General features: G+C 46.1%; 1 protein-coding gene across 10 annotated transcripts in view; it reads left to right on the plus strand.

Annotated features, from left to right (window-relative positions):
• The window catches only part of ARHGAP44 (Rho GTPase activating protein 44), a 101,010-nt gene that overhangs the window by 58,321 nt on the left and 23,551 nt on the right, over positions 1 to 19,138 (plus strand). For 8 of the 10 annotated variants that reach the window (XM_080993659.1, XM_080993660.1, XM_080993657.1 and 5 more), the window contains exons 3-11: positions 8,524 to 8,628; positions 8,935 to 9,011; positions 9,776 to 9,887; positions 11,489 to 11,565; positions 16,355 to 16,472; positions 16,922 to 16,990; positions 17,134 to 17,215; positions 18,339 to 18,466; positions 18,674 to 18,785. In XM_080993659.1, coding sequence (XP_080849785.1) covers positions 8,524 to 8,628; positions 8,935 to 9,011; positions 9,776 to 9,887; positions 11,489 to 11,565; positions 16,355 to 16,472; positions 16,922 to 16,990; positions 17,134 to 17,215; positions 18,339 to 18,466; positions 18,674 to 18,785 — 880 coding nt within the window. Of the gene's footprint in view, positions 1 to 8,523; positions 8,629 to 8,934; positions 9,012 to 9,775; positions 9,888 to 11,488; positions 11,566 to 16,354; positions 16,473 to 16,921; positions 16,991 to 17,133; positions 17,216 to 18,338; positions 18,467 to 18,673; positions 18,786 to 19,138 lie in introns of those variants that run through there. The other 2 variants (XM_080993655.1, XM_080993661.1) reach the window with 2 other exon arrangements.

Genomic DNA, 19,138 nt, shown 5'->3' on the forward strand with positions numbered 1-19,138 from the left:
TTTACAATGATGGTTATCTTGGTGTTGTCTATTGAATGTATTCTTTTTGAATTGCATTATCTTAATTTGCTTTAAATACTTGTGTACTTCACCCTGAAAATGATCGTTGTTGGGTGACTAAGAAAAGAGCCAGGAAAGAAAAAATTGTGAAGTCTGATAATGTTAATCAACTATTTATTGTGTCATTTGTTCCTTAATTGCTGTAATGGGTTTAGGGGTTGCTCGTGCGTAAGTTGCCGCCACTCCTGGCTAGGTTACCTGGTTGAACCCTTTCTGACCGGACAGCCTCTAGCTCCGTGGCTGTCTCAGTCGCTGGCAGAATCCGTCAGTGGGCGTTTCTTAAACTTCTTCCAGCACAGAGGACTTCCGGGTCAGCGCCATCGGTGAATGGCGGAGTTCCTCCGACCGGAGGAACTAGCTCCGTGGAAACTGGGTCTTCCCGCCACGGCAAAGGTGGGGACCCGCTATAAATCCCAGGCGGAGGAAGCCTGGGAATGTGGGGTTCGGCAGGGTACCTGGAGCGCCCCCCTTACTCACGGGGAACCCCTTTTTGGGATTCCAGAGTGAAGTGGGGTGAGCGGCGCGGTGCTGCGAACTGACTGCTACTTTCACGGAGTGAAGCCGCACAGCCATCGCCGGAGAGCGCTGACTTTTTCCTGTGGACAATTGGATCTAAAACAAGTACCCGTGAGTAGAAACGGAAAATTGGATCAAGAAATATCTTAATTTGACATCAAAGCGGGAAGGTTCAAAACAGGAAGTCCGCCTTCCGCTTTTTGTATATAGACTGAAGCAAAAACCTTGTAAGCTAAAGCCTGGAAAGTCGTTAAAAAAGCCTAAATTTCCTTCATTTACAACTACTGAAACCCCCTTGGAAGCAGGAGAAAAGGGGGGGGACTTTGTGTAACACCTGCAGGAGAGGGAGTGAAGAAAGATATGTTTCCACCGTCTCTAACCTGGGAACGGGGTGTCAGAGACAGAAATTGTTGGAGAGGTTCATTGACTGTGAATGGAATATTTTGACAGATAGCTAAAGAAGAGAAATAAACTGATTCCAATGTTGCCTTTTGCATTCTAAAGAAACAAAATATCTGAAAAAATGAAAGTAATTTTTCTTTGTTGGACTTGCCTTAAAAAGATGGATACAAATAGAAATTGTCTCCTCTAGAGGGAGCTTGCTAAATTGTTGCTGCAGCCACAGCTGTGAGATTAAGATCATGGGATTAGTCCTTTTTGACCTTGACTAAATATGAGCTGAAAGGAAGTTTTGGTGCTTGCTCTATGCAAGACAAGTGCTTTGTTGGAACAGATGCATGAGAAGATGGATCTGATGAATGAGAAAATGGATTTGATGACTGTTGTGGCCAATAACTGTGGACAATTAGTGAATAGTGATACAGAAATCATCCAAGGTCCAACTCAGGAACCTGTATTGATTGGGCAAGTGCAGAAGACAATGGAGGAGGCTGCGGTTGCAACTCAAATAATACAAATGGAGAGGCCCAAGGCCCCACAGGAGCATAAGCCGTTGTTTTTGAAGATCGAAGTTGGAGTGGGCCAGGGGGAGTCTGGAGCTGAGGAGGCTTTTGACTTTGGAGAGACTTTGAAATATGCTCGCAAATATTTTTTGGATTATATTGATGACTGTGGGGAGTGGGACTGTGGGGAATGGGCTGATTTGATGAAGGGAGACGGAGATAACTTTGGGTTGGAACCCCCCAGAGACCTACTCCTCAACGAGAAAGGAAAGAAATTAAGAAAGAGACCAACAAAAGACAAGGAAAAGTGCAAGTATAAACAAGAAGAAGAAGATCTGCAGAAGGGACATGGAAGAGACTTAAGGGCCTCGGACATAAGGCTTCCAGGTTGATGAACCAGATGGAATGGACAGTAAGGACTGACACAACCCGAGACCAGGAAGAAGAGACATTGGATGAAGATTGGAAGAAAATTTATAAAGAAAACTTTTTATTTAGGGAATTAGCCTAAAATTAATGAATATTAGGGAAAATGTTGGAATGAAACTATATGACTCTAGGAGAAATGATATCAGGGGTTATTTATAAATGAGTATTAAGTTTCAAGCTTTAAGGTATTTTATGGTAAGATAAGGTTAAATAAATTAAGGTAATTTGAATAACAGAATATGGGGAAAGATGGAAAGGATCTGTCGAGTTAATTAATAGGTTAAATTGTTAAGATAAATTATTTAATAAAAATTGAGAAAGATGGAAAGAATTTGCTGAAATAACTAACTAAAGTAGAATACAAAAAGGGAGGTGCAAGGAGGTCAATGAAACAAGCAAATGGAAGTTATATGGGATTTGTGTCTTTCTTTTTTTCCTTTTTTTAAATATATATATAATTTACTGTATTGATGTATTGGTTTTTATGTTTTGCGTTTTTTCTTCTTTTTATGTATTGTAGTGTTGTTTCTTATGTTTCTTATTTTTTCTTTTTTTCCTGTAATTCTGAAATTATTAATAAATATTATTTATATTTATATATTTATAAACTTCTTCCAGCACAAAAGTTCTTTGACGCCTAGTCTCCGCCTAGTCTCCCTGCGCGGAAGCCTTCTGCGCAGGGAGGGTGTGGGCAGCGGAGGACCCGTACTCTCTCCGCTGGTCTCCGGCAAGGAGTCTTGGAGCCTCCTCTCCGATTCCCCCATCTGCCCCCCTTCTCTACTGGTGTTACGCTGATTTCCTTCCCCAGCGGACGGGCTGCCTCTCTCCCTACTGGGACCCTCTCCGGCATCCCTTTGGAGCCTTCCCTCCACCTCTAGCTCTGATGGCAGTTCCCTGACATCCATCTCCCCCCCCAGGACCCCCTCCAACCTCGGCCCGACCTTCTGATCCAACCTCGTCCCTTTCCTCGGCCGATGATGCGGGGAATCCCCTGAAGGAGCTGTCGCCATCCTCTGAGGATTCAAAACCCTCTTCCCACCCGCTCCGAACTCTTGCCGCAGGGTGGGCCTCCCAGTCTGATTCTTCTCCCTCTGACACCTCCCCTCCCTCCTCTTCGGAGGCAGGAAAACCCACAAATTCCTCTTCGTCGTCTGTGGTTCCAAATTCTTCCTCCCAGAATCTCGCTAGTGGTTTTGGTTTGTCTGGGAACAGGCTGTGGAATTCTTCCACTAGATACCCATCATTGATCGCCTCAGCGATCGCCCACGTGTTTTCTGACCCGGGTTCTCCTTCCCAAGCTACCAAGTACTCCACCTGGCGCCCTCGCCACCTTGAATCGAGTATTTCCGTGGCTTGGTTGTGGAGTTCCCTCTCCTCTACCCGCGGGTGGGTGGTGACTCCCCCCTCCCGCCCCGGAAATTCCCGCCCCTCCCGGTACGGTGAGAGTAGGGACCTATGGAACACCGGATGTATCTTCATGCTATCAGGCAACTTGAGCTTGAATGCCACAGGGTTCACCTGCTGTGTTACCTCAAAGGATCCCAGCCGCCTTGGCTGCAACTTCTTGCACCCTCCCTTTAGGGGTAACCCTTGGGTTGACAACCACACTCGGTCTCCCACCCGTATGGCCTCCCCCTCCCGACGGCGCTTGTCTGCCTGCCTCTTGTAAACTTCCTTGGCCCACTCCAAGTTCATCTTGAGTTGCTGGTGCAAGGCCTCCATTTCTTCCACAAACTGCTCTGCCGCAGGTACACTCCACCCTTCCTCCCCCCTCCCCGGGAAGGCCCTGGGGTGACACCCATAATTGGCCATGAACGGGCTCATCCCCGTGGACACATGTTCAGCGTTATTGTACGCAAATTCAGCCAGCGCTAGTTTCTCTACCCAATCGTTCTGTCTCTCGCTGACGTAGCAGCGTAGGTACTGCTGGAGTATACTGTTCGCTCTTTCTGCTTGCCCGTTGGTTTCTGGGTGTCACGCCGTCGAGAAGCCCACCTCGACCTGCAGCAGGCTCATAAGCTTCCTCCAGAACCGGGAAGTAAATTGTTTCCCGCAATCTGAGATGACCCTCGAGGGCGCCCCATGCAACCTGAAGATGTGATCCACAAACAACCTGGCTGTCTCCTCTGCCGTCACCGCATGTGAGCAAGCTATGAAATGGCACATCTTCGTCAGTAGATCGACTACTACCATGACTGCTGTCTTCCCCCTTGATTTGGGCAAATCTGTCATAAAATCAATGGACACCACCTCCCAGGGTCTTCCCGGCGTGGGTAAGGGTTCCAGTAACCATGCGGGGGCAGCCCTCTCCCCCTTTGCCCTTTGGCAGTGGTCGCACCCCCGTACATATTCCCGTACATCTTCCCTCACCCTTGGCCACCAGAACTGCCTGGTGACGAGCAGCATGGTTTTGTGCTGTCCAAAGTGCCCAGCTGTAGGGTTGTCGTGGAGTTGTTTGAGTACCTTCCCCCTCAAGGTCTCCCCCGGTACATACAGCGCCCCCTTATAGTACAGCACCCCTTCCTTTTCCTCAAACCCTCCATGGTTTTACCTTCCGTCTCGAAGTTCCCTGATTTTAGTTTGAGCGAACACGTCATTTCTAGTAAGCCCGGCCAGTTCTCGTTTCCCAACCAAGGCTCCCCCACACACCCATCGGTCCTTGGGGATCACGTGTCGGATCTCCAGCGGTCCCTCTCCTTCCATGTACTACGGCTTCTGGGAGAGAGCATCTGCTCTTACGTTTTCCTCTCCCGGCACGTATCGGATCTCGAAGGAAAACTTGGAGAACTCCTGTGCCCATCGAATCTGTCTCTGGTTGAGTACTCATGCGGTCCTCCAGTATTCCAAGTTCTTGTGATCAGTACAAACCTGGATCTTGTGCTGCGCCCCTATTAACAGATGTCTCCATCGGCGAAACGCCACATAGATTGCAAGCAGTTCGCGGTCATACACCATATAGTTTTGCTCCGACTTGCTCAGCTTCCTCGAGAAAAAGGCACACGGCTTCCAGCCCTGCTTGCCCCCTGGCTGCAAAAGTACCACCCCAATGGCTCTGTCGGACGCGTCGGTCTCCAGCCTCATGGGCTTCTCCAGATCAGCGTGCAGGAGCTGCTCTTCCGAAGCGAACGCCTTCTTCAGTCTTTCAAAGGATTGCTGGGCACTTTCTGTCCAGGCGAACTTCCTTTTGCTACTGAGACAATCTGTGATGGGCACTGTCAAGTGGGCGAAGTTCTTGATGAACTTCCTGTAGAAGTTGCTGAATCCTAGGAACCTCTGCACATCCTTCCGGGTTTTGGGGGCCTTCCATTCCAACACTGCCTGCACCTTGCTTGGGTCCATAGCTAGGCCCTTGTCTGACAACTTGTACCCCAGAAACTCGACCTCTCTGGCGTGAAATTGGCATTTTTCCAGCTTGACCCACAACTGGTCTTCTGCAGTCTCTTTAGCACTTCCCTGACGTCTCTGACATGTTGCTTCTCATTGTCCGAATAGATTAAGACATCGTCCAAGAAGGCTACGCAGTTCTTGTACAGCAGGGGCCCCAACACGTGGTGCATGAATGCTTGAAAGCAGGCGGAGCCTGATTGTAATCCAAATGGCATGACTAAGTACTCAAAAGCCCCCAGGGGGGTGAACATGGTGGTTTTCCATTCGTCCCCCTCCCTTACCCTGATCAAATTGTATGCTCCCCTGAGGTCCAGCTTGGTAAAAAATTTCCCCTGCCTCACCCGTGTTAAAATGTCGTCAAATGCCATGACACTACTGGATCATGCAGTGCCAGCCAGCTCATGCCCAGTATTATTGGGGGTCCTGCCAGTGTGGCCACGTGAAAGGCAATGGTCTCCGTGTGCCTGGAAACCCTCATTCACATTGGCAGGGTCTGGTGTGTCACTTCCCCTCCCAGAAGTTCCCTGCCATCGATGGTGGTCACTTGCAAGGGAAAATCCAGAGGTAGCAAGTGTAGTTGGTGCTCCAAAGCGAAGTCCCTGCTGAAGAAATTGCAGGAGCTGCCCAAATCCAGCAGCCCCTCAACCTTGACTGGGTGCCCATTCAGGAGTTCTAGCACCACTGCTATGGCTATAGCTGCCCTGGGGGGGTCAGGCTGGGGCACTTCTATTGGTTGCTGGCCTGGCTGCTGGCCCCGTTGGTTGGCAGCCAGGCGTTGTCGTTTCCCTGCGCCTGCCCTTCCTCCCCCTTCTCCTCACAGCCAGCAGCCCCCACCATCCCTTGCCAGGCCTTTCTTTGAGGGCAGACCCTGGCAAAATGTCCCGGCCGTTGGCAGAGGAAACACTTCTTGGTGGTTTTCCAATCCTTCCCCTCCCTCTTGCGACCTTCACTGGAGTTTGAAACCTCGTGCGTGCGCCATCTATTTCCATTGGCTCAGCCACCTGGGAAAGCTGTCTCGGTATTTCAGGAATGCGGTAGTCATGGCAACGTTCCCCTCTCACTTCGCGTTTCTCCTGAGCCCACGCTTCCTGCCGCACTCCAATCGCAAGCACAGCCATGGTCAGCTGATCCATCGACTGTGGGCGGGGCGCGCGGGACAGCTCGTCCTTCACCGTTGGGGACAACCCCTCCTCAAACAGCATTTGTTTTGTTGGTTTTGTTTGTTTTTTTAAATGATATTTATTAAAGTTTCAAAGAAAAAAATTACATATATATAAAAAAAGAAAAAGAAAAAGAAATAAAAAAGAAAAAAATACAAAGTACAAAATACAGAAAAAAGATAGAAAGCACAAAAAAACAAAAACACATCGGTCATTCCATAACTTACATTTCATTTCCTTACTTCCCTGACTTCCTCACACCTCCCTTTTTTGTATTCCAGTTCTATTAGTTAATTCAGCAATTCCTTTCCCTCTTTGTTTTTGTCTTAATCCTTTAACTTAACATATTATAACTTTAAATTCTCATCTGTTAACAATCCATTTGTACATACACCTTTATAACATTGCTGCTAAGACCACTTAATTTCATTCTGACATCATTCTAACATTCATTAATTTTGCAATGTTTTTGTAAATAGTCTTTAAATTTCTTCCAATCTTCTTCCACCGACTCTTCTCCCTGGTCTTGGATTCTGCCAGTCATTTCCGCCAGTTCCATATAGTCCATCACCTTCATCTGCCATTCTTCCAGAGTGGGTAAATCTTGTGTCTTCCAATACTTTGCAATAAGTATTCTTGCTGCTCTTGTGGCATACATAAAGAAAGTTCTGTCCTTCTTTGGCAGCAATTGGCCAACCATGCCCAGGAGAAAGGCCTCTGGTTTCTTCAGGAAGGTATATTTATATACCTTTTTCATTTCATTATAGATCATCTCCCAGAAAGCCTTAATCCTTGGGCATTTCCACCAAAGGTGAAAGAATGTACCTTCAGTCTCTTTACATTTCCAACATTTATTATCCAAACAGCATTTGAATCGGTTCAGAGTCCAGATCAACATTGCAAAGCACGACCAGTAGTCTCTAACTGACTGGCTCCCCTGCTTTCACCCCATCAGTTCCCGCCGAGTCACACTTTGCTCCAGCTCACTAGAATACATCGCATTCATCGCCTGGAAGAATTTCTTAAGGTCCTTCAAGGCATGATTTTGCGTCGCCATAAGGGGCCTGATCCATTCGCGTGCCCCATCCTCCAGATGCCCCACAATGTAGGCTACCCTTTCCCCATCATCAGCAAAGTCATCATGCTGCAGTTCCAAAGCGTACTCTATTTCCGTTCGGAACGCATTGTAGTCCTGGGGTTTCCCCCCAAACTTGTGTACCAGCCTTGGTACCTTCCTTGCGATGGGGGTGGGTCTGACCTGTGCATCCTGAGCATGTCTTTCGTCCAGCCGCGCCGTCAGGAGAGCTACATGCTGTTCCAAGTCTCGGTTTCTCTCTACCAGACCTTGCACTGCAGCTGCTTGCTCCATTTCTCCGGCTCCCCTGGTCTGGCTCATCGTGCTGCCTCTCTGGAGCTGCGCACAAGCAACGTCGGTGACTGACGGATTGCTGTAATGGGTTTAGGGGTTGCTCGTGCGTAAGTTGCCTCCACTCCTGGCTAGGTTACCTGGTTGAACCCTTTCTGACCGGATAGCCTCTAGCTCCGTGGCTGTCTCAGTCGCTGGCAGAATCCGTCGGTGGGCGTTTCTTAAACTTCTTCCAGCACAAAAGTTATTTGACGCCTAGTCTCCACCTAGTCTCCCTGCGCGGAAGCCTTCTGCGCAGGGAGGGTGTGGGCAGCAGAGGACCCGTACTCTCTCCGCTGGTCTCCGGCGAGGAGTCTTGGAGCCTCCTCTCCGATTCCCCCATCTGCCCCCTTCTCTACTGGTGTTACGCTGATTTCCTTCCCCAGCAGACGGGCTGCCTCTCTCCCTACTGGGACCCTCTCCGGTATCCCTTTGGAGCCTTCCCTCCGCCTCTAGCTCCGATGGCAGTTCCCTGACAATTGTCATATAGTCCAGCGTGTTAAAATTGGCTGCTGATGAATGGAGTATGCAATTGGACACTTTAAGGGGACCCAGAGGGCAGGGCCTACATGAACTGAATTGTTTCTCTCTCTTATGTCCAGATAGCTGAGAGTTGAGGACGAGCACCTCTGATGTGATGCCTTCTTGTTGTGTTCATCCCCAGGTGGAGAAGCGTTTGGAGTTGGTGAAGCAGGTCTCCCACAGCACACACAAGAAACTGACAGCGTGTCTTCAGGGTCAGCAGGGATCGGATTCTGATAAGCGCTCGGTGAGAGATTCCAGCACCCACCAGACAACAGAGCTGGGTTCATGTCTCTACGTGTTTCACATGGAGAAGAGGCAGGAGGGAGGGAATCAAGCTGAGAAGACAGCACAAGTAGCTTCCCTCCCCTCCTGTGTGTAAATTGTATGTGAGCATAAGAGTTAGTAAAACGGGTTCGTGGGGGTTTTTTTAATAAACAAATAATATTGTTTGGAAATAGTGTCATTTTCTGGGAATGAAGTGGGCTCAAACTGTGATGTGATGGATTTAAAAACAAACCCTAAATTCATACAGCAGTTGCTTTTGTTGCAGAAGAAATTGCCTTTGACATCGCTAGCCCAATGCTTGATGGAAGGTTCTGCTATTCTAGGGGACGACTCCCTGCTTGGGTAAGATTCTTCCCATTCAAAATACCCACCTATTGGGCAAGATACAACTCTCTCTCTTTTTTTAATCTGTTCCAGTCACAATAATGTTCCTCAGCTGAAAGGCCACTTCAGTAGGAAACATGTTGGTGGATTTATTTAAAATATTTATACCCTGCCCTTTCCTTTATAAAACATTTAAGGCAGCTCACAAACAAGAACTGTAAAATGCATTAAAAATAAAAGGATCGCAAGTCTAGCGTTGTAATGAAAAATCCTTTTGCCTGAACCAATTTTAATAGCTTCTTGCTACTTTTCAATTGCCACCCCCTTTTCCAACCAACCTTTTTCAGGTTGGGTCTCCTCAGTCTTATTTCATGTGCTTTAAACATTTAGAGACACCCTTTCATGTAAAATAGCAAGGTGGTTTATAGCATAAATCAATACAAAAGACAATAAAAAGATACTAGGTGTTGCCTCTGCCATGGCACCTTCGCAGGATGCAGCAATAAGTTGTCGTTTCACACCAGCCTGTTTTATTACAAATAAACCAAAGCATGTTAGTGGAAGGACACATTTTGTGCTTCAGGTGATATAGAAGCCTCTTGGCCTGCTGCCTTACAGAGCCTGCATGATTAGTGCTTCAGATCCTCTGTCTGCCACACATCATCAGTCTCAGGTCCATGACCATCTCTGTACCTCTCTCTGTCTGTGTCTCTTGCTTGCCTTTCCATCTCTGCTGCTTGCCGTACCACTTCATTGCAATTGTCTGTTTTCATGCTCTGCAGGAAGATGCTGAAGTTATGTGGGGAAGCAGAGGACAAGCTTTCTCAAGAGCTCATCCACTTTGAGCTGGAAGTTGAGCGGGATGTGATTGAGCCTCTCTTCGTACTGGCTGAGGTGAGAAAAAACACAAGCGGTGGCAATTAATAGCTGCAGTGAGCACTGTTTTGGGTTGTTCTGATGCGTTGGTATAAGTCAGGCATAGGCAAACTCTGGCCCTCCAGATGTTTGGGACTACAATTCCCATCATCCCTAGCTAACAGGACCAGTGGTCAGGGATGATGGGAATTGTAGTCACAAACATCTGGAGGGCCGGAGTTTGCCTACGCCTGGTATAAGTGGTATGACCTCTAAAGTACGGGGGGACTTGTGGCACACCAGACAGTATGCACTTTTAACTCCCTTCAGCCCCTGCCAGCTTAGCCAGTGATCAGGGATTATGGGAGTTCAAGCCCAGCAAGTTCCCCTACCTCTGCTCTAACAAAAAGGGCCTATGAAGCAAGGGGGCAATTCTGAAGAAGATTCAAGAAGGATAAGAACCACATTTGCAATGAAGGACTTCTGGTATTTGGCCCATTGGAAGTTGGGTGCAGGCAGGGAGCAGGGCAGTGCCAGCTCAACAAGTTCCCGTTAGGTGAAAAGACTGGGCAGCTAGTAAAGCTCATGGGCAGGTAGAAAGACTTGAGTTTGGCTCTGTGAGAAAAACTCAAGCTCTGGGTTCATTAAGCAGCAAGGCTGGGAGGGGTTGTGAAGCAGGAACAGGGTTATGCAGGGCCAGGAAGTAAGGCAAGAGTAAAAGAGAGGCAACTCTGGGAGCCAAGAACAAAATTTTCTTCAGGTTTTAAAGTGTGTGTGTGTGTGTGTGTGTGTGTGTGTGTGTGTGTTGCAAGGAATATTTAAAAATCATGTCAGATTTTGAATGCTGCTCTCTCTAGGTAAATGTATCCCAGCCTACTTTGAATTAACTGAAGGGATTTCCTTTAAAAAATCATTGTGAACTTTCTCCTCACAGTGTGTGAATCCTGGTATTTTACACCAAAACATGGTAGCCATTTTAAGTTGCTCCATGTTGTCAGCCTTTCTGTTTGTATTTTGCTGCTCCCTATATTGTCAGAGGAGGGGGGGGTGTACTTGTTTTGCTGTTACAAGTTCACATGCACAAGACCAAACAAGGAAATACTCACTTTGCAGAAATGAAGCTAGACTATTTTTTAATGAGAGGTTGAGTGTATTCCAGAGGTGCTCCTTGTTCTTGTGGGTCTACTTTCAAATCAGGCGTTTTGGAGCTGAGGGGATAGTAGATACATGCACCACTGGCTAATTAGGTGTTCTCTAGGATAGGGACACCACAATCATCACCTTCGTTTTTTTCCTTTCCTCCTGTCATATTTCTTTAAAGTGGATGGGCTAAAATATTTTTCAGATCTACTAGATTGAGATAGCTGCCAAGCACTGCTGCCTGTTTCTTTTCCAATTTTCTGCTTTTAACACCAGCCAGAGAGCATTGACGGCAAGTTGTTCTGGGGGCAGTATGTGGCTTCTTGTCATCTGGGAACTGTCCAACAGTGGTATATGCCCCTAGCTGCTGGTGTTGACTCTAGGCTCCGAATCAGATGCAAAATCCTGAGAATTCACTTTGACCTTGCTTGGATTCAGTGACAGGGATGTTTATTGGAGTTCTCTGCAGAAAATACCCATGTTACTATCATTTATTTTAGGTAGAAATCCCCAATATCCAAAAACAGAGGAAACACTTAGCGAAATTAGTTCTGGACATGGATTCGTCAAGGACAAGGTAAGAAGCATGTTAGCTTTTTGTCTGCCCATCCTTAAAGTACCATGTCCCTTGCTTCATGTTAAAAATTCATGCATTTTAAAAAATATATATAAATACTATTGTTTAATGTACATAACAATAATAAAAAGCCATATCAAGTTCCAGTGGGTTAAGCAGCAAATCACAGATAAATGCACTAGTTTTGTTCATTCAATTTATGTGTTGCTTTCTATGAATGAAGGTCTCTCGAAGCAACTTTAAACCATAAAAATGCAATATGTTTCAAAGGAATTGTTTAAATAAGCACTAAAAAGTTCATCCGCCAGCAATCAATTACAGAATCATCAAAATACTGTTTCCCACCCAGCAACAAGACAAACACCAGGATAAAATAAAAACAGGCACCGTTATCAGAGCACAAATTAATGCCCAAACACCTGGGAGAATAAGAACATCTGCCTGGCACTGAAAATATGGCAGATGTTGATGCCTGGCGTTGATACTTGGGAAGAGCATTCCACAAATGGGGGCTACCTCCAGAAAGGCCCCTTTTTTTGTTTCCACCCTCTAAACTTCTTTTGGAAGGGTCACATAGAGAAGGGATTGAATAGGCTCATACAGGGGAAACTGCTACTATTAGCCTTTGAACTACCAGTGAAAACAGAATTTTAAAAATCTGTCCCTGATGGATTTACTGCTAGAATGACATATCTTGTCATTTGTTGCTATTTGCCCATCAGGCTTCTTGCACTGCCCTCAGTCTTGCCTGCTCAACAGCAACACTACGCCAGCGTGGTGTAGTGGTTAGGAGTGGTGGACTCGTAATCTGGTGAACTGGGTTCGCTTCCCTCTCCTCCACATGCAGCTGCTGGGTGACCTTGGGCTAGTCGCACTTCTCTGAAGTCTCTCAGCCTCACTCACGTCACAGAGTGTTTGTTGTGGGGGAGGAAGGGAAAGGAGATTGCTGGCCGCTTTGAGACTCCTTAAGGGGAGTGAAAGACGGGATATCAAGTCCAAACTCCTCCTCCTCCTCCCCTTCTTCTTCTTCTACGCGAAGAGGCCATGTTTCTGTTTCCCATTTGGCAAAAGAAGGCTCCCTGGAAGATGGGGCGAGAGCAGTCTGAGATACTTTCAGCTCTTTCCACACACATAGATGGAGTCAGTGAGGGCTTTGGAAATTCCCCCAGTTGTTTGATCCTGTGTACTCCTCAGTCTGTCAGATCCAGCTAAAATGTCCTACAGAATTCCCATGTCTCCAGATCTTTTTTCTGTCAGAGAATCCAAAAGAGAAGGCAGCGCAGGAGGATTTACAGTCTCCTACAATGGTCTAGTATTAAATTTCTGTCAGTGTCATTCAGTGAGGAGTCTGCATTTACTCTGACTCTGCTGTTGGTGAAAGAGAGAAGGGATTACCACAACATGTCTTATTAGCTGGTATACTGTGCCGCTGATCATGCCCAAGGAAGAGCTCTGTTTCCTGCCTCTTCAGCTGTGAAGCAGGTGGCTGAGACTCTCCCTCACTGGGGCAAACAGATAATCTGAAAGCCAAATCCTGTCACTATCACTATGCCCCCAAGCCAGCCTAAACAGCAAGCTGGTATTTCTGATCATGTCTGGAAAAAATGTAAATTGTGTTTATTTCCTTCCCGGTGCTCCTTGAAAGCAAGCTATTTTTGCCTTGCGCAAGCTGATCTCATTCCCTGGAGGTGCCATTGATATGTTGCCACAAAACTGGAGAAATCATGATGTCTGCAGACAATTGAACTGGTATTTCCATGAAGTGGAAAAAAATCTCACCACAGCCACCACCAGGCTTGTTTTGTTTTGATTATTACATTTATGTCCTACCTCTTCAAGAAGCTGCAGGTGGTTTATATGATTCACCACCTCCTCCTCCCTGTTTTATCCTCAAAACAACCCTGTGAGATAGGTAAGTGAGATAGGCTGAGAGACTGTGACTGGCCTAAGATCATCTCGTGAGTAGGGCATTGAAACCCTGGTCTCCAGGTCCTAGTCTAACCACTCTACACCACAATGGCTCTGTTCCTCCCATCGCCAAAAGAACATACACTTTCATGCATCTGCCTAAGAAGAAGAAGAAGAGTAGTTTGGATTTGATATCCCACTTTATCACTACCCAGAGGAGTCTCAAAGTGGCTAACAATCTCCTTTCCCTTCCTCCCCGACAACAAACACTCTGTGAGGTGAGTGAGGCTGAGAGGCTTCAGAGAAGTGTGACTGGCCCAAGGTCACCCAGCAGCTGCATGTGGAGGAGCAGGGAAGCGAACCCGGCTCACCAGATTATGAGTCCACCGCTCTTAACCACCGCACCAAAGAGAAGCTCATGTTTCAGTAAATATGCTCAACTTTAAGATACAACAAGATTCTTGGTCTTCTCAGACAAATCGGTAGGAAACCAGGGAGCACCCTGAACTGCCTTTTGCCCACGAGATAGTGCGATGCTGCTGCAGTCAGTAAAATAACTTTCACCTATGTCAGTGTGATCATGGGATGAAGCCTCTTGGGTGTTGCAGCAAAAGGAAACAAGATTAGAAGGGATGAATTTACACATGTGGAAGTCAGAGGGAGGAAGAGGCAGTGTTCTTGATTCCATAGTGACAGGTGACTATTTTCTCTGTGCCATAAAGGAAAATACATTGGAGATAAAGATGAACAGCTTCTGAGAGATTTGTGTTCTCCCAAAGTTGAGAGAGCCTGATGTGGATGGCACTCACCCTTTCACTTTAATTCCACTAAGACTATGGATGTGGTCCACCCTTAAACACATAACGTCTGTGTCAGCATTTGAGCACTGCAAGAACTGACAGCGTCTGGCCCTCAAAGGTGGGAGGGGAAATGATTTGAGAGGAGCCAGACGGCATTTCTGTTTTCCCTTCAAATTAGGTTTGCTGATCTTTGGGAATAATCTTCTTATTTGAAACTGGTTATAAACAGCTGGTTACTCTGACTAGAAGTATTGAGTTAACTGAGGATTAAAAAAAAAAAATCCTCCCTGATCTCAAGTGGAGGACATCTTCCCACTGCTGGCCACAGATATCTGCCTTAATCCTACATGAGACAGAATGTGCTGCTGCTGAATACAGGCTGCTCGTCCATGTCATGGATTTTGGGATGTCTGCCAGTTCACCTGGGAAACCTACTGATGGCTACCAGCCATGATGGCTGCGTTCTTCTGCCACAGTTGGAGGTAGCAATGCTTCTGGAAACCGCAAGAGGGGAGAGCGCTCTTGTGCTCATGCTCTGTTTGCTGGTTTCCCACAGCAACTGTGAGGACATGATGCAGAACTAGATGGGCCATTGGCCTGATCCAGCAGGCTCTACTTATGTTCATTCATGGCTTTCAAGGATGGGCCCTAAGTTTTTCATCAGGCGAAATCTATGTTTAGAAATAGCTGCACACCTGGTGTCAAAAAAGGTTATTTATGTATGCCACTACTGCAGCCCACGTTTTGTTAGCACAAAAATGGAAAACGAGCGAGGTCCCAGACAAAGAAGAATGGCAAATTAAGTTGACCGAATATGCGCAGCTTGCAGACTTAATGTGTAGAGTAAGAGAACAAGAAGAACATGCGTTTAGAGAAGATTGGAAAGCGTTTATTGAATATATGGGAAATAACTGTGTACAGCTGAAAACACTGGCAGCATTAAGATAAATTCAACAGTGTGAATAAGTTTTGATGGATGTAATAATGGAATACTGAATGGTATAGTTTTTTGTAAAATATGCAGGGATTTGTGATATGCAAAATGAACCATGGAAAGAGAAGAAGGGAAGTCATTGACATCTTAAGGATGTAAAAATGAGTACTTTAAATTGCAAAACAGAAAAATTAAGTATGTATATTATATATAATTAGAATTAGAACAGATTGAAATAGCTGCACAATTATTTAGGCCCAGTTCTTGTGGCATGGAAGTTGCTTCAGGGGACCAGCTTTGCCTGAGCAGTCAGGGTAACGTGGGAGGATAACTTTTAAATCTTGAGCAGGCACTTTTATTGTACTGTTTTTAACACCTGCTTTAAAACAAAAAAACAAAAAACCCTCTTATTTAGGCAGGCTGTGGTTTAGAGAATAAGACAGCTTGGGACGTAATATTTTGGTTAGAAGAAAGTGGGGAGTTGGAACTGCTCCAGTGGCTTCATTGCTGTAGGAATGGCCCACTAGGCAGCTGTCATTTAAGCTGACATCCTGTTCATCCTCAGATCGGAGGCAGGCTTAGTCTAATAGAGACAGCTCCATTCTGAGCTGGCCAGTGAGGTCAATCAGTGGAACATCTCTGTCTCTCCTCAGCACAGGACTTTGCTGCATGCTTTTTAAAACGTTATCTTCAACAAAGCAGTATCCTATTAAGTTCCATCACAGGCAGATGGCAGTAAAGATAAGGATGCAAGTAGCAGATTTTTAGGCTCCATAGTGGTGTTTATTGGGTTTAGGAGGTTTCCATCTTAAGGGCAAATTACTCCATAGATTATTGCATCCATTGAGTATTGCTTGCATTTTGGAGTTTCCCAGGTCATTCTTTCCAAGGGTTTGCTATTGTTGCTTCTTCTGATAAGAGAAGCAGTTGTTTAGTGAATATATATGTGAATTTACAAATGGTGATTGAGGGAGAGTCTAAAGACAACCTGAGGAAAGGGCGGGATTGAAAGGTTGTGTGCCTTCAAACTGATTGTGTGCCTTCAGGCTCTTGTACTGGTGACTGCCCTTGCTAAAAGTTCTGCCCCACCCACAAGTAGGAGTCCTCTCATCTGTTGCTAATGTCATTTAACTTCTTTCTCCGGCAGGTGGCAGCAGTCAGCCAAATCTTCAGGTTTGTCAAGCAACTTGCAGCCTTCGGGCGCCAAAGCGGATGCTCTCAGGGAAGAGATGGAGGAGGCAGCAAACAGAGTGGAGATTTGCAGGGTATCTATCATCTATCTATCTATCTAATCTATCATCTATCTATCTATCTATCATTTCTTTATTTATTTCTCTCTGTCTTTCTATTCCTGGTGAAGCATCATTTGTGCCATCTGGAATGTGGCTCAGGTGATGGCTCCAAAAGCCACTGTTCTTAGCCCATTGAAGCCTAGTATTGTTGGTGCAGTAGCAAGTACTATCGCTTGGGGAGGAGAGTATTTAAAACTGTAATTTTCAGCCATTTGCCCTAGTTTGATGAATAGAACTTTGGGCAAGAGGTAGATCAATGTGTGAATTGTGATCCAATTAACATTCTTACTATAGGTGTGGTTTTAGTTTTTATCTGAATTTCTGGAAAGGAAATGCATTTTGCAGCACTACAGCTGTTGCAGTGAGCTCGACTTGGCCATTTTGCATCCGTGTAACTCTTGTCATTTCTGTACTTCCCGCAGGATCAGCTCTCAGCTGACATGTACAACTTTGTGGCCAAAGAGATAGACTATGCAAACTATTTTCAGACTGTAAGTAGCAGAAAACTTGGCTTTTCATGAGGGGGGTGGGGCACTCATGCGCCTCAACTTCCCCATCTCCCTTTGGAAAACCATAATGCTTTCCAGGGCATGAGTTTTCTTACCAGCTGCCTCTTGTTTCATCTTTCTCCCAGTTAATAGAAGTGCAAGCAGAGTACCACAGGAAGTCATTAGCACTTTTGCAGAATGTGTTGCCTCAGATCAAAGCACAGCAGGGTAAGTGTGATGCAGTGTCTCTTACATTACCATTTGTCACATATTACATGAGAGACATTCAGTGCTGCTCGCTGAGGCAACGTGACTACCATACCAAGCATCAAAAGTCAAGGTGATTCTACCCATCAATCCAGAGCCCCCAGCCTGCTAACAGTTGCCTTTGTGGTAGATGAGACAGTGTGACAGCTTAGCAGTCACAAAATGAAGTAGGTCTGTGGATTGCAGCCAGCCAGAATACTAAAAATAAGAATGCCACCATATATATCATTCCTAGAATCGTTGCCAGCACCTTACTCTAATCAAAATGTTAGGGCTCATTTGGGCCTACTCTTGAGCTCACAAAAACTATGAGGAATCAACAAGGCTAGCACTATAGGATGTTATCCACATTAAGGCTCTTTTCCGGGTGTGTTTTGTTCAGTTTGCTAACCACTCTTCACCAGTGAGATCCTAGGATATTATACCAAAATATATTTGAAACCTTAGCCAATACTTTAAACTGACCAAATCTCCTGGAAGAAGATGTTCCATAGGTCGGCTGTGACTGCAGAGGAGGGGCCTAAGTCATTGAGGTTTTTTGTAAACATCAAAACCGTGAATAGTGCCCAGTAGCTTCTTTGCAGTCAGTGCAGCCTGAGTAGAATCAGTGTTAGATTTTTACCAGCTGGATATACCCCTCAGCGCTCTGGAGTCTGTCTTCCACACTAGCTGTGGGTTCCACCCCATCTTCAAAGGCAGCCCCATGTAGACCACATTGCAGTGGCCCTGAGGAAAGTGGAAGTCTGGGTTCTCAACTGTGTTGACGTACCCCCATGGTTCTGCGGGTTCCTCCCTTTAATCAGGCAAGGGGCCAAAAGGAGGTGAGCACAATCCCATGCAGCGAAGTTAGCTGCAAGTCCACGCTGTACCCTAATTGCCTCCTAAGGCACTGTTAAGGTGATGATGCCTGAAAACGGCTTTAGACATGTAAACAGAGGGTGATCTTCCAGTCTCAAGGCACATGGCATTAGGGACAGCTCTGCAAACAAGCCAGGAGTGTGTAGAAGTCTGGCTACTGCATGTTACCAAGAGGGTGAGTTGTGGGTACATTGTGATTGCTTCTTATTTGGACTGCCTTCCACAGAAGCTTGGATTGAAAAGCCCTCCTTTGGGAAGCCCCTGGAGGAGCACCTAGCTGTCAGTGGCCGGGAGATTGCTTTCCCCATCGAGGCGTGTGTCACTATGCTCCTGGAGTGTGGCATGCAGGAGGAGGTCTGTATCGGGCAACTGATGCCCCTTCATGCTAAGGCCTGGGAGTGCTTACCACCACCACCCCATATTCCCATCCCTAGCCCCAATGCTGTGTTGCCCACACTACCTTCCTTGGGATTTGCAGGCTGGACAGACATGTAATTATCGTCTCCCCCCCCCCCCGCCCCACAACCACACACACTTTTATTTCACATCTTGTGTTTGCAGGGCCTATTCCGGGTGGCCCCTTCAGCCTCTAAACTAAAGAAACTTAAGGCAGCTCTTGACTGCTGTGTTGTGGATGTTCAGGAGTACTCAGCTGACCCACATGCCATTGCAGGTAAGAGCTGCTCTTGTCTTGGCATACCAGACTGGTGTTGTAGTGAATACTATTAGCTTGAACAAATGGAAGAAGGTTGCTTTCAGTGGCAAACGTTGACAATTAATCAATTATACACACAACCCACTAAGCATCCTTATCAAACCAAAGGCAGAATTGTAACTTGAGTCAATGAGTCACACACAAACATATACACACCAGACAAATCCTCAAACACACCAAAACTAACATTAATAGTTTTTAAATCTATATTATATTTAAAGCTATAGGTGTATAATTACTGCAGTATTTAAACTCTTTTCAAATACAGAAATAGCACTTGGAATAAAATCTGAAAAGCAGAGAAAATATTG

This window comes from Podarcis pityusensis, assembly GCF_964106645.2.
Source record: "Podarcis pityusensis genome assembly, chromosome: 2".
NCBI classification, from domain to species: Eukaryota; Metazoa; Chordata; class Lepidosauria; order Squamata; family Lacertidae; genus Podarcis; species Podarcis pityusensis.